General features: G+C 35.8%; 1 protein-coding gene and 1 non-coding gene across 8 annotated transcripts in view; one reads left to right on the top strand and one right to left on the bottom strand.

The window, feature by feature from the left end:
- Positions 1-14,144, top strand: part of LOC135086014 (myocyte-specific enhancer factor 2) — a 69,385-nt gene extending 55,241 nt beyond the window's left edge. Inside the window, exons 2-9 of one of the 7 annotated variants that reach the window (XM_063980820.1) lie at positions 209-349; positions 2,180-2,317; positions 3,021-3,086; positions 3,864-4,164; positions 4,279-4,517; positions 5,554-5,678; positions 9,440-9,621; positions 10,283-14,144. In XM_063980820.1, coding sequence (XP_063836890.1) covers positions 296-349; positions 2,180-2,317; positions 3,021-3,086; positions 3,864-4,164; positions 4,279-4,517; positions 5,554-5,678; positions 9,440-9,621; positions 10,283-10,404 — 1,227 coding nt within the window. In that variant the 5' untranslated portion in view covers positions 209-295 and the 3' untranslated portion in view covers positions 10,405-14,144. Of the gene's footprint in view, positions 1-208; positions 350-2,179; positions 2,318-3,020; positions 3,087-3,863; positions 4,165-4,278; positions 4,518-5,553; positions 5,679-9,439; positions 9,622-10,282 lie in introns of those variants that run through there. The other 6 variants (XM_063980968.1, XM_063980888.1, XM_063981042.1 and 3 more) reach the window with 6 other exon arrangements.
- Trnah-gug (transfer RNA histidin (anticodon GUG)) lies at positions 7,082-7,153 on the bottom strand. Its single transcript has one exon. It is a non-coding gene; the product is annotated as a tRNA-His (tRNA).
- Positions 14,145-14,185: the final 41 nt, after the last annotated feature.

Consider the following 14,185-nt stretch of genomic DNA (forward strand, 5'->3'; position numbering starts at 1 on the left):
GACAATTCATTGCGTTCTTTGATATGTTACAACCATGACTATGATAAAAATTTGCTTTATCGAATCTAAGATGTAAACTTGTTCACATTTCTGTAACTTGCAAAGTGCATCATCTTTATTATATCCGGCTCGAAGGATCAATGTATTTTAACTTAACTAAAATATGCTTTTATATGTGATATTAAAGTCTGTTTTCTTTTGGTTTCAGGTAGCAGCTGTTGACGTCCGCAGTAGCCTATAGGCCACATTCGTTCTAGCCCCAGCTCCTCTCACCCCCTCCAAGATTGCTGCCACTATGGGTCGGAAGAAAATACAAATATCCCGGATCACGGACGAGCGGAATCGGCAGGTTTGTACCTTTTTTTATCTCCAACGTTAAAACAAAAGTTGTAAAACGAACAAAATACATGAACAAAATAAAAAGAGAGGAAGTTTATTTTGTAAAATAATATTGGAAGTACTGATAACTCAGTGAAAGTTTCCCTTTTTATGCAAAATCAAAGCTGTTTAAATTACAATGGTATCTTGGTATCTTTGCGGCCTATAGTAAATATTAAAAAAAAAACACCAAATCAGTAATGCATAGACTAGGTACGTTTATTTGCTCATTAAACAACCAAATGTTCATACTGTTATCTTCAACAAATTAACAAAAGGCAAGGTTACTAAGAGAAATGACCTTACATTGGCCTAACAGATGCATCATATCAGCGTGCTCCCAGCAAAACATTATCGCAAAGGACAACGACCGCTCCTGTTGTAATTTATTAATTATACAATTATGCTGCATACCCTGACCAGTTTAACTAGACCCTTTGAACTTCATAAAGTCCATCGCAGTTTATGTAAAAGAGGGGGACGTAACATTCCAGGGAATAATGGTCGAGCAATAGGAGACACAGACGTTGAAATGAAAGTAGCGAAGGTCAATTTACTTTGCAAAGGCTTTGCCTCTCAACATTATGACTTTTGAATCTTTTACTATTCCGTTTACGAATTTCAAAATTGACATCAACTGAAAGCTAATGCGTTAATTACGATTATTTATGTTCACAAAATAATTTTAGCTGTTATGCTTTCACTCGTTTAAATCTGCAATGTTGTGAAACAACCCGATGTAATACGAATTAATTTATTTGATCGTCCATCTTGATTACTTTCATTAGTTTTAAACAAACTATTAAAAATAATTATTGTATTTGTTTTTGAAAAGTAATTGCCACTAGTAATTATCATTGTAATTATTGTTATTTATGACGTCGGATAATATTTTTTACAATCATAATTAAGGATGTTTCTTGTTTCAAATTAATAATTGTAACGTCACTCTGTGTAAAGTTTTAAATGAGGATAAAATGGGCCTATTATATGACAGTATCGGCACAATGACTCCAGTGGTGCGGAACATAGAATTTTATATCAAACTGACGGATGACACATTGTACTTGAATCGTGCTTGAATAATAATTAATATTGTAGAGAAATACCAATCATACGCAACTGAAACAACACGCTTTTACGAGTACTTAATTTACGAGGTAGGTTTTTAGAAATGAATGACATTTTAATTTAATTGATATAAGAGTGACAAATCAATTTTCAACTAAAAGTACTCCTCTGAATTTTTTTCAATTTAGTTATACTGCATCAGCGGCTTGCTGTTTTTAAGATAAACGAAACATTCAAAGTCACTAGACATAATTTATATTATTATGACATGGCGTTTATTTTCAATGGGGTCCATCTGACCAACCTGTTGATTGTCCATCTGGTTAGGTTACCTGTAGTTTAATTGATGGATAGACTTTAATATACTTCAACTGAATTATTTTTAATGCAAAATAGTGTTTTACGACGATGTCATAGACCTAAGTTGACGAGGCATTAATTGCCACGCAAAAAACGTTATTCGTTTGTTATGATATCAATCAAACTCTGTCTAATTTAGCAGCAAAAATAAAATTTAACATTCTCTTGGCCTATCTGACAAGCGTGGCGGAGTAGACCAAACCCTCAAATTACAATACCCTAGCAGGGTCCATGTTATGGGTCTATGTCTAATTATGTAAGAACCTCTGTATACCAACATTGAGCAATAAAAAATTTGAATTTGAAATTATCTTTCTCCTGCAGTGGATGCTAAATGACCTGATGATAATGGATGATTTACCGTTTCCAGGTTACGTTCAACAAGCGTAAATTCGGAGTGATGAAGAAAGCTTATGAACTGAGCGTGCTCTGTGACTGTGAGATCGCCCTCATCATCTTCAGCTCCAACAACAAACTCTACCAATATGCCAGCACGGATATGGACAAGGTAAATGATAATTTGCTTGTGTATCTTGCCACTAGCAAGGCTATTGATTCTGAACATTCTGGTTTCAAAGTAGTGTTTTGTATTTTAGGGGTTTTTTTCTTTTTAACTGATATCATGTTCACTTAAGTGAAAATCATACCTTTAAAATGTAACAGATATTATAAACAACCTGATGTAAATTTTAATCTATGTAACACGGTTTTAGGAGTAAAATGTATTAACATAAAGGGTATAAAATCATTATAAACCAAACTTGTATAGTATACTCTTGAGAGTAGTACTCTCAAGAGTATACTATACTCGTAGCACAATCGTATGCAATCGCCATAACATGGTTCGTGATTTGCATATTTGTGGTTTCATTTAAATTGCTAACATTACCCTGAATAAACTTTTCTTGTCGACTTAACACAAAAATATATTATATAACCGTTTACTTATTTAGATACATACATATTTAGTCAAATCATGAAATTTTATATGCCGTGATGTAGTAGGCATTTGTTAGATTTTGTTGTTAACCCAGGATGAATGTTTTATTTTTGAATGTCAAACTCATTGAACTTGACATACAATCTTAACAAATACTAGATTGAAAAACAAATAACTAAATAATTGATTGCTAACAGCTAAGTTATTAATAATGTATGTTATTTTATTGATGTGTATGCACAGAAAACCGCTAAGTCTCATAATTTTTCAGGTTCTTTTAAAATACACGGAGTACAACGAGCCGCACGAGTCGCTGACCAACCGCAACATCATCGAGGTACATTAAGTACGGCGTCATCTGTGTGCCCGTGATCGTAATGCAATGTCCAGCAAACTTGACTTATCCCATTAACCGAGTGCTTCCTACTCACAAACAAACCTAATGCATACATCTACTAAAACCCTCTCCTCAGTATTTCGATACATCGATGTTGTACTTCTATCTGATAATAACCTCTCGCTGTATCCAAGAAACATTTAAAATCTGGATAGGAAACCGTGTAAGGGGTATCGCACATTCTATATACACGAAATAGATAAACACAGACCTATAAAGTAGGTACCAGCATGTTTATTTCCCGTTAGAAAAAACAAAGTCGGAGCACCAGATACCCTGTTTTTATACTAACAGTTTATGACTAGGCACCCCCAGTGTTTATGTTATTTTTTCCTTGTACAGCATGGGTTTTGTAAATATTTTTGTGTTTATTTGAATTAACTGCGCCTACCTGCTCTGAGATGCGATACAAGGGTAAAGTCAGAGTTGCATCATTGCATTCGACGCTACACACAAATGTACGCTAAAAAGTTTCCCAAAAATTATTTAGAATACACTGTAGTATTGAAAGCACTTTTTATTTTGAGACCCTCCACTACATACTTTTAACCAATGTAGTAAAAGCCAAAATGTTGTTATACTGATAAGACTAATGGTGTGTAGAGAGGGTGCTTTTTAATATTTAACTCAAATCGAGTTTGCATGCGTATAAGGCAGTAGGGGTATCTAAATTTTGGCTTGTCAAGCCACCTGAGCTCGTTTCGCTGACACTTACAGGCCCTAACGAAGAAAGAGCATAAGAACGGAGTGATGTCACCGGACAGCCCCGAAGCGGAGCCGGAATACAACCTGACGCCGCGAACCGAGGCCAAGTACTCGAAGATCGATGAGGAGTTCCAAATGATGATGCAGAGAAACCAATTGAACGGCAGCCGAGTTGGAGTTGGAGTGACGGGCAGCAACTACAACCTGCCAGTTAGCGTCCCAGTCGGAAGTTATGATCAATCACTGTTACAAGCTAGTCCACAAATGCATACCTCTATCAGCCCACGACCTTCATCCTCGGAAACCGATTCAGGTGTGTATCTTTTAATATTAAGTCCTTTCAATCAAAGTTTTTCAAAATTATAAATTTTGTCAACTAGGTTGAAGAAGGTAGAAGATTGACTGATTTTCTTGTCTACGTTTTCAGTATACCCCGGCGGCGGAATGCTCGAGATGTCAAACGGATACCCAGGCTCAGGATCCCCGTTGGGGGCGGCTTGCACCCCGTCCCCGTCCCCGGGGCCCGCTCCGTCCCCCCACCGGCACCCCCACAAGTCACATGGACACGCACCGCCCCCGCATCACTCGCCACGCCACAACAACCTGCGCGTCGTGCTGCCTAGCTCGATGCCGCCACCTCAGGACGATATATCTTACACTGGAGAAGTGAGTCTCTTTCTTTCATTAAATTAGTTAAACGCATCAACGTAAAGACTCCTATGTATCAATACATTTGAAAATATCACCTCTTGCATCAACAGAACAATCATGAGCTGTACTCTGTACCTGTACTCTGTTGTGAAAAACCTTGGGGGAGGCCTTTGACCAGCAGTGGATGTCATTTGGCTGAAACGAACGAACGAACGAGCTCTGTACCTAGACAAACTTGCTCGTCAATTGCCAGAGACTGAAAGGAGCAAAAGTGTCACAAAGCCTGCGAATTCGTTTACATGATTAGCTATTCATAAAATCTCACAACTACGATGTCATTTTAATCTAGATAGTGTTATAGGTATTTTAGCAAGTCTTTAAGCTTTTCGATTTAAACATAATTAAACTACGTATACTGCCCGAAGGGTACCTACTCGTACATGAAATTCGATGCTTGTCTTTGGGAGCACATTGCGCATTAGTAGATTGTTGACGATGGCCTCCTGACTCGAATTTAGGTTACTTACATCGACTATTCATCTGAACGTACGTGTGCTCATTTTGTGTGGTATGCTTCTTTTCTGGAAGGCGTCCAAATGCGTTCGAAAATCCGAGTGTCGTAGACGACATTAATGACTTGACACAAATGTCAACGTACCAGCGAGGCAGTTTGTCATCGGAAACTGAACGATTACGTTTTAATTATTATTTTGTTTTTAAATTGGCTTATACTCGAAAAATTGCTAACTATATTTGATATTAAACGTTTTATAAACAGATAAATATTTAACGACTTGTAGCAAAATCATTATCTAAATACGAGTACAATAAAAATAAATGTTTTACCTAATAAAACACTAAATAACTTAGTTATTACTTTTTAAACTACTTACTTGATAATATTATTATTTAAAAGATACTACCTACATCTAAACGATTTATGATTATTCGTGACCATGAAAAATCGTATCTCCAAAACTTCACCTCTAACTGGCACAAAACAGTTGAACAAAAAACTATATTCAATATTGTCTATTAATTTCCATTACAGACACCGCTAAGCTACTCAGGAATCGGCAACTTCGGACCACAGGACTTCAGCATGTCATCGGATATGGGCATCGGACTATCATGGGGCGCGCACCAGCTGCAGACGTTACAGCACAACAGGTACATGTCTGTGCCCAATTTTTATTCCTTCTTACCTAGATTTAGTTAGTTTTAACATTTATATTACGCGCCAATAAAATACAATATTGAAACAGACTATATTGGCAATATTTGCAGCCAAATTTTGTACTTTAGAACTCTAATGTTTGTCTTAAAAAAAATATTGGCGCGGAATATAGTATAGAACTGTGGCCGTAAGAAACATTATCGAATCTTTTAAAAATTTAACGATTTCTATTGTTTTGTCGAAAGTGACAAGAATATCAGTTTACGTACAAAAATACTCTAATTTATTATTCATGACCACAGTACCGTCACAATTCTATAACACGTTTGGTAACTAATTTCCTTACAAAATTAGAGACTAACATAGAATTAGTGGATATTTTTGACGTAGGTGTAGGTAGTGTATTTTTCTATCGATAGTAAAATAAAGGTGGTGGTAATGTAGCTTAATCAGATAATATATCTATGCAGCTAGCTTGCTTTTATTACATTAAAATAGCGGTATTTATGAATACTATTTTTAAAACAAATAAAACAATGACCACAGATGTTGCACTAATAATATTGAACTATATGTATAGGTAGGTAAACAAACAAAAGTAAACAAAGAATATAAGCAGTGATCGAAAGGAATTTTGCCTGTTATTATATCTCACAATTCCCACTACAATGACGCCACAAAAGGCTAGATGACTCAAACCAATTTAGGTAAAATATTGTAACAATATTCAGGACGCTACAGCGCTGTGGTAATTCCTACAATATTCGTCATTAAATTCGAATAATTTGTAGTATTTGACTGATAAATATTTTGTTTAAGACAATGCCTAGTAGAAGGAAATGGACAGTATTTGTTTTATCATACCTCAAAAAATTTTAGATTTATTTTTAATAAAATATTGACATCATTTTGAAACTACTCTAACTCGATTGTTCCAAATCGACAACTGTTTACAAATTTATCTTCGAATTTACAAAATACTAGTAAATAAGTAGTTGTAGGGAAAAGAGCAAGAAATACAAGGTTCTCTCAGATCTTCCGGGGCAGCAGTGTGACCAATGGAAATGTAGTGTTCCGCACGAATGATCCCAAATTGAACTGTGTATGCAAAAACTATAAAGAACCCGCTTCGCTTGTAGACTTTTTGCGGGCAGTAATTAACCTGAAATGCATTAGGGAGATAAAAAACTTTGAATAGGTAATACAACCGTTAATTGTTCTAGAGCTGATGAAGAAAATAAATTAAGTATGATAATGAAACGAAATTCTGCTACCACTGTGTAAAAATGTTCAGATCTCTATCTTTGCATATTTTTTATTTTAAAAATCACAACAAAATTTTAAACAATATTTTTACAAATAAAAACAAAAACATAGCTCCGCCCGTGACAGTGTATGACACTGCCGTGACCAGGATTCGAACCTGGGTTACTACGGCCACAACGTAGGGTCCTAACCACTAGACGATCACGGCTACCGGAGCACTTGCGATGTCGTTTGAAATTAGCTACCGCTTGCTTGTAGTGTACTGATTTACTTTCACTTGCCGATTGCAACTGCCATCGATTTGTAATAACGAGTTTTGCGGGAAAAACAGAGATGGCGTTATTTTCGCTGGTGATTTTTGGTGAATATAATCTTAGTTTGACATAGTCGAAGAAGTTATCATATCATACGAGTAGTAGTTCATTCATGTAGAAATAAAAATCGAATTTTCATTTTTAGTAAATTCGTAGCAGAATGCGTAGAATCCAGCAGTTTATTTTTATACAAATCTCGAAATGTCCAAAGACAAACATGAGATCTGTATCAATACGAAATCCAAGCTCATCTGGAAAGTTGCCAAAATCGCTACTTTGTGTTACGCCAACAGTTTTCGTGACTAACGCCATGAAACTCATGACGTCATGGGAGAGACAGCGAGAGACTGACACAGCTATATTATTTGGAACACGCTATAAAATAATTTGCATTTGATTTCAAATCAATCATACTACGAGTACCTGCTCTTCCAAAGATAGGTTCGATTTTTTGTTCCATGAAAAAGCTTACTTTGCTCTATCAAAACTTATAATCCAGATGCCTTATTGATATGAGTATCGTTCGGTAATTTTCAATTTGGAATTTGAATCCATAAAATGTATACATATAGGATAGTCCTAGGTCAGATCTCCAAGTCTTTGACTCGCGATCTACGCCAATTTAATACAGATCGTATTAAAGAGGCGATTGAGCGTAACAAAGGCTCTAAAGTGTTCGCTAGGGATCTGTCTGTTGGCCAAAGTCAACTGACCAAGCTGAAGACCGAGGATGGCAGAGACATCTCGTCGGGGCCTGAGTTATTGGAAGAGGTTGAGAAGTTCTACGGACAATTATACACGAGTGTACGTACACCTGTCACAAATCTAGCCGAAGACCCAAGAGCTAGACTGACCCGACACTACACCGAAGATATCCCGGACGTCAGCCTGTACGAGATTAGAATGGCTCTCAAACAGGTCTTATGCATAGTACGAATAAATATTAAACACAAGTTAATTAGTCGGCGTTTGGTGTAGTGGTTCAGAACGGACTACTATGCCGAGAGGTCCCGGGTTCGATTCCCGGCCGGGCAGAAATTGAAATGATGAATTTTAATTTCTGTAACGGGTCTGGGTGTTACTATGTATAATATGTATGTATTTACAAAAAAAAAGTATTTAAGTATGTTTATATCCGTTGTCTAGTACCCATAGTACAAGCTTTGCTTAGTTTGGGACTAGAGGCGCAGTGTAAAATGTCCAAGGATATTTATTATTTATTTATTTATTATTTACAATAATTAATTTTCCCTACAATATTATTATACCTATTTAAGCACCTAAGTATTTCATTAACTTACTAATATTATAATAAATGATATTAAAAAGAAATTGAATTGCTGCCAATGACTCAAACAGATAAACGCCTACATAAATTAACTATATCAGTGGTCGGGGCCGGCGGGCCTAATTAATGTTTTTTCTGATAAAATGTCTTTTGATCACGTAAAGTTATCATCATTATGTTGTTTAAACAGATGATAAATAATGTTTTTATTTGCATGTTGGTCATAGTAAGTAACTTATGCCTTTAGGAAAATACAGGTAGATTATTAGTTAAATTTTCAATACCGCTAGTGCTTTTTTGCTCGTACTTAGTTGAGTTGATATTTAAATAAGAAAATAAGAAAGTCTGCATCATTATTAATCAATACCATTTTTAGCGAATATTCACAAATAATGTAATAAGAAATACCAACTAATGGCAGACTACTCATAGATTACGACATCAGTTGTTACAGCCCATAAATAGATAAATAAGTCCACTGATAGAGCTTTTAAGGGGAATCAATTAAAGATAGAAGAGCACCATATTCCGATTTCTTCTTGAAGTCGCTGATACTCGTACTTCGATGATGGTTTTTGACTGCAATCACATCTGATGACCTCACCGACGATCTGGTGAGAGTCGCAGGTGGTGCCTGGATCGTTCGTTTTGGAAATCCTTGGGGGAGGCCTTTGTCCAGCACTGGACGTCATTTGGCTGAAACGAACGAACGAACACCTTATTAATATGATAAGTGAGATGCAGTCTAGGATGGTACATACCTGCTCAGTAAATACCTATACACTCTCCCCATGGGGTTTTTTGAACAGGAGAGTCAGAGTTTGTTCAAGCTTGCAAATAAGATTATAGTTTTATTTAATTCTTTATTGACAGTCCTCTCCTCTTGTTACAGTAGCAGCTTGCCAGTTCTCGGCGGAGGGGGCACCCCGCCGCCCGCGTCGTCGCCTAGCAACGTGAAGATCAAAGCGGAGCCGGTGTCGCCGCCGCGTGCGCCGGATCACATGCACCGCGCGCCGCCGCCCGCGCCCGCGCCGCAGCCCGCGCATCTATCGGGTGTCATTGACGGTATGTGCGGTATGTGGTTTTTTGGATACTAATATTAGACAATAAGTTACATAACCACGCCATAGAGTGAAATCCTCATAAGTGTAAAAGAAGTAATTTTTCAGGAGGAAGATAAAACTGACTGCGCGCTGTAGGTAACATTTTTGTACGACAGCTTCTATATTATTTTTGTTAATTATATGTACCTAATTTTAACCCGCTTTTATATCCAGAACTGTTATATTCCGTAAGATTGACTAAAATGCATAATTATGCATAAATGAAAAAATGCATTTACGAGGTTTTCACTCTAAGTAAGTAATAATCATTATTTTCAACATGATTTGTTGCATGGATTAGTCCAAGATTCAATTCACCCATTGGACGCTTCAGAAAAAGTCTAAACATTAATTAACTATTCATACCTACCTACCGTAAATTAACAACGCAGCGCTTCATTCGGAGGCACCATCATTAAAGATCAGATCAGTAGGCATTTACTGCCACTAACAGCAACATAGCTTTGATGTAAATTTACATGATGAGGATATTTTATATCTTTAGATGACTTAATGGCGCTTGTCTGTGGATGCCTAATAACAATACGACGTATACGTACAAAACTGCATGGTACTAAAAAAAATTCAGATATATCAGGATAATTATACTCAAAAGCCTCATATTCTTCCAGGTTCAGTGACGTCAAGTAACATGGGCTCGCCGGCCGGGCAGGACATGCGGCACTCCAACGTCCCTCTCGACTACGAGCAGCCCCACACAAAGCGGCAACGGATCGAGGGTTGGGCCACATAGCTAGGCTACGAGGCCTTCGGTCCCTACCCGAGGCCCCTCCACCCGCACTGCTGAATCCGGCCAGAGCACATCACTATCGACCTCAATCCGAACGGTCTCGATGGTGCTCGCTCGAACAACACGGTCTGAAAGGTGCATCAAACACGGTGCTCAAGGCACGGCACGTGTGAACTGTGACTAAACTTCACACACACGAACAAACTTGTGGAAAATCTAATCGTTGGTTACACTACCCTTCTATTATACGTAATTAACCATGTTATTGTATCTGCACATGTGAATACACTATTAAATGTTAAATTAAGATAGCTGCAACCCTTCTGACCTTTTGGAACCTCTGTATATAGATCATTGTATGTGCAATCCGTGCCATTGTCTGTTTAGCTTAAAGTTAGTCAATTTAAATTAGTGACTATGGACTTAGCAGAAGTATGCTCTACGGGATCAGTGAACTCCGGCCGGACGGAGAAGTGCGCGATGAACAAATTCTATGAAGTGTGAAGTGCGATATATGACTTAAAAAATAACTGTTGACTATGTGTTAGTGTTTTAAAAAGATTTTTTGTGCCATTTTAAAAATATTATAATAGTGTGACATCCGAACTTGAATCTTGTAAATTAGTAAGCGTAGTGTCATCACAGAAGATAATAAATCTATGTATTGTAAAATCTACTTTATCTATTGACATATTTATACATGAAAAGCATATGATATTTACATAATAATATGTATACACGTCCCGTTAAGAACGAATGTTATGTATGTAAGTAGGTAATGTTAGCTAGAGATGACTATTATAAAGTACCACACGAAGCTTTAAAATTTCTTATGATAACACTCGCACTCTAAGCAGTCTTAAGTAAAGAAACACAGATAATGTATAAAAAATTTAGAGATCATAAAAAATATTTTTCACTTAGTATCTTTTGATGGTATAACAGTGAAGAATACACATTATTTTCAATAGACACTTAGACATCACATGTCTTAGCTTGTTAAATCACTACGTAATTCTATATAGTTGTAATGTTCAGAAGGCACATCAATCAATAGTGGTACAATTTTGCATATCGTGTTTTACGTAGTTGAAATTTTGGAATGGTATGAAAACTGAAACTTGTCGTATACAAGTTTCACGTCTTCTTCATTCGCTGTTGATTGTAGTGCCCCTGAAAATAAAGAACGTATTTACAATTTTGTTTCTCATTAAAGTTTTATCCTCTCATTTGCAAACCAAATTGTCGAGTCAATTTAAAATATCATAACATGTATTGTATTTGTTAAGTCAGGTGTATCTAGTTGCTATAATGGATATAAGAAGATAATGCTTGTTGTTAGTACATTTTATTATTTTGTTAGTGTGATCTGAAGATTCTTGCATTTTATTTTCAATTAGAGTATACGTATGTAGTTGATAGTAACGATGAACAATATGTATTGTCTACATATGGAATAATATCAGCTTTAATGCACACTACAAAAATATATTTAAAGACGTACCTATTTTGGTATAGCACTATATCACAATCCGCCCTATTTTTAGATGATGTTGTCTAATGATTTTGGATTGTAGTGATTTTGTAGTCTGTCACTTTTGACCCCAGTTCATCCGTGTAGTCTGACCTGTCATCTATTTTGTATTGTTTTGCATTGTTAGTTTAGATTTTGCTAGTCCATAATAGTCTCACTCCCCTCTACGTTTAGTTCCACTGTCCCTCATATCGTCTCACTGTAGATGCCTTACTCACAGTGCCTAAATGTACCATTTTATACCAATTTGATATGATAGCAGTTTTTGCTTTGGTATACTTTCACTTCCTGATAATTTTAAGTCGTAATAAAAATGTTAAATTGTTATGACCGTAGAATGTTGATGTACTACCTACCTTATTAAATGTTTAATGTATTGATGATATTTACCCACACTATTGTAGACGAATCTACGGTCATACCGATTCTAGATTTGGCGCTATACCTATCACTTTTTGAGAACAGTATAACTGTTTTAAAAATAACTATGTGATTGTACTATATAAATCTAATAATAAGAATAAACAAAATTTGCAACATAGAAGTAAAATCCATTAGATTAATCCTTCAAATCACAGTAACAAAATGTTGATGTATGTTTGTTAAAATTTGTACAGGGAATTACCGTTTGAAGTTCAAAAGTCTGAACGAATAAGAAAATGTATTTTCGCATTGTAAAATAAGTACACGATTAGTTTGTAAATGAAGTAATATTTTAATACCGGATCATAATGAATGTTGACCCATTTTAGGGACTATGAAATCATGTAAGTACACCTTAAATGTTAGCATTGCCGCGGCTCTACATTTGTAGGCTGCGGCGGTATATTGTTAATGTGATATAATTACATACACTGTTGAAAATCCTTGTATTTTGAAATTCTACTGTTGCGTTATTCGAAATAGTTTTCGGTCGTTCGTTCCTAAGCGTTCCTTTGGCGTCGTGTGCTTCGTTCTAGGACTTGCTCAATCGTGTCTATTTGACGTCGCTAAAATTGCCGCGATCTGTTATTTACTGCTTCTATTAAAATTTACTTCGAATGTTTACTAAATTTCCGATTTTTTGAAATTTTATCAATATATTTTAAAGTTCAGCCTTTTATTTACAATGCATACTTACATTGTTGTTACCTATATACCTATCACGAATGCACTACTTGATAATCCGGTTATTATACGTACTATAATCTAAAATATTCGTAATGATTTGCACAAAATCGATCTATGATTGTGGCTCTATGCGTACACAGCCTATAATGAAAAATAGATGGTACTTGAAGGAATATGTGGCATTATTTAAATAGAAGCATGATAAGTGTTATGCTTTATCTTCGTCACATGCACATTATTATATTGAATTACCTTGTATAAAATATATCAACCGTAAGCTGGTATTGGGAGCATTATTTCCGAGGTTGTGAGTATTGCTATCGGGAATGAGTTCTAATTAATAAACTATATTATTTAAACGCACAACCGTGTTGTGTGTGTTATTGTAAAAAGAGTTTGCTTGGTTTGTTTTAGATGTACCTACTTTTGTGTATGTTTTACCCGTATTTAATTGCTGTGTTCCAATAGCAAACGGTTAACATTATTCAGTTAAGTTATTACCTTTAGGACGAGTAATTCATTGCATTTAATGGAAGTTTATAGTCATAAGTAAAACGTTCGAAATCGGATGATTTCATCACCGTAGATATTATGTACCGCGACCTTCTCTTTGCTATTGATTCACAGCTTAAGAACAACCCAAATAGAATAGAAATATACATATCCTTATTGAATACTCAAGTCGATTTCATATTAATTTCTCGTAACATCTGTTGTGCAATACATAATAACAAAATGCTTAGGTAGGTATTAGGTATATTTTCGTTTGATTTTTACGAGTAATGCAAAATCTGTTGTATTTTATCGATATTTTTACTGATAATGCAAGAGGTGCCAATGTCAGGGTGCCTCTTGGGAATTAAGTCATAATGTATAATTATTTTTAAGATAAGGCCGGGCCAAATATTGCATTAACTTAGGTCTTACGGCGCCTGTGTTTCTGTGTCGGGCAGAGTTGATGCCCAGTGTATAATATTATGTACGATGGATGGAACATCTCAGTGGCTGAATGAAATATTAATGTTTATCGACAGTGTTAGAAAAATTGTTATAAATTATTTTGATGACTGTTCGAAGGATAATAAAGAGTTGGATGTCATTTCTGTGTTTAATTTTATTCATAGATCTTCCCAGCGGAAT

Source organism: Ostrinia nubilalis, chromosome 1 (genome assembly GCF_963855985.1).
Source record: "Ostrinia nubilalis chromosome 1, ilOstNubi1.1, whole genome shotgun sequence".
NCBI lineage: Eukaryota > Metazoa > Arthropoda > Insecta > Lepidoptera > Crambidae > Ostrinia > Ostrinia nubilalis.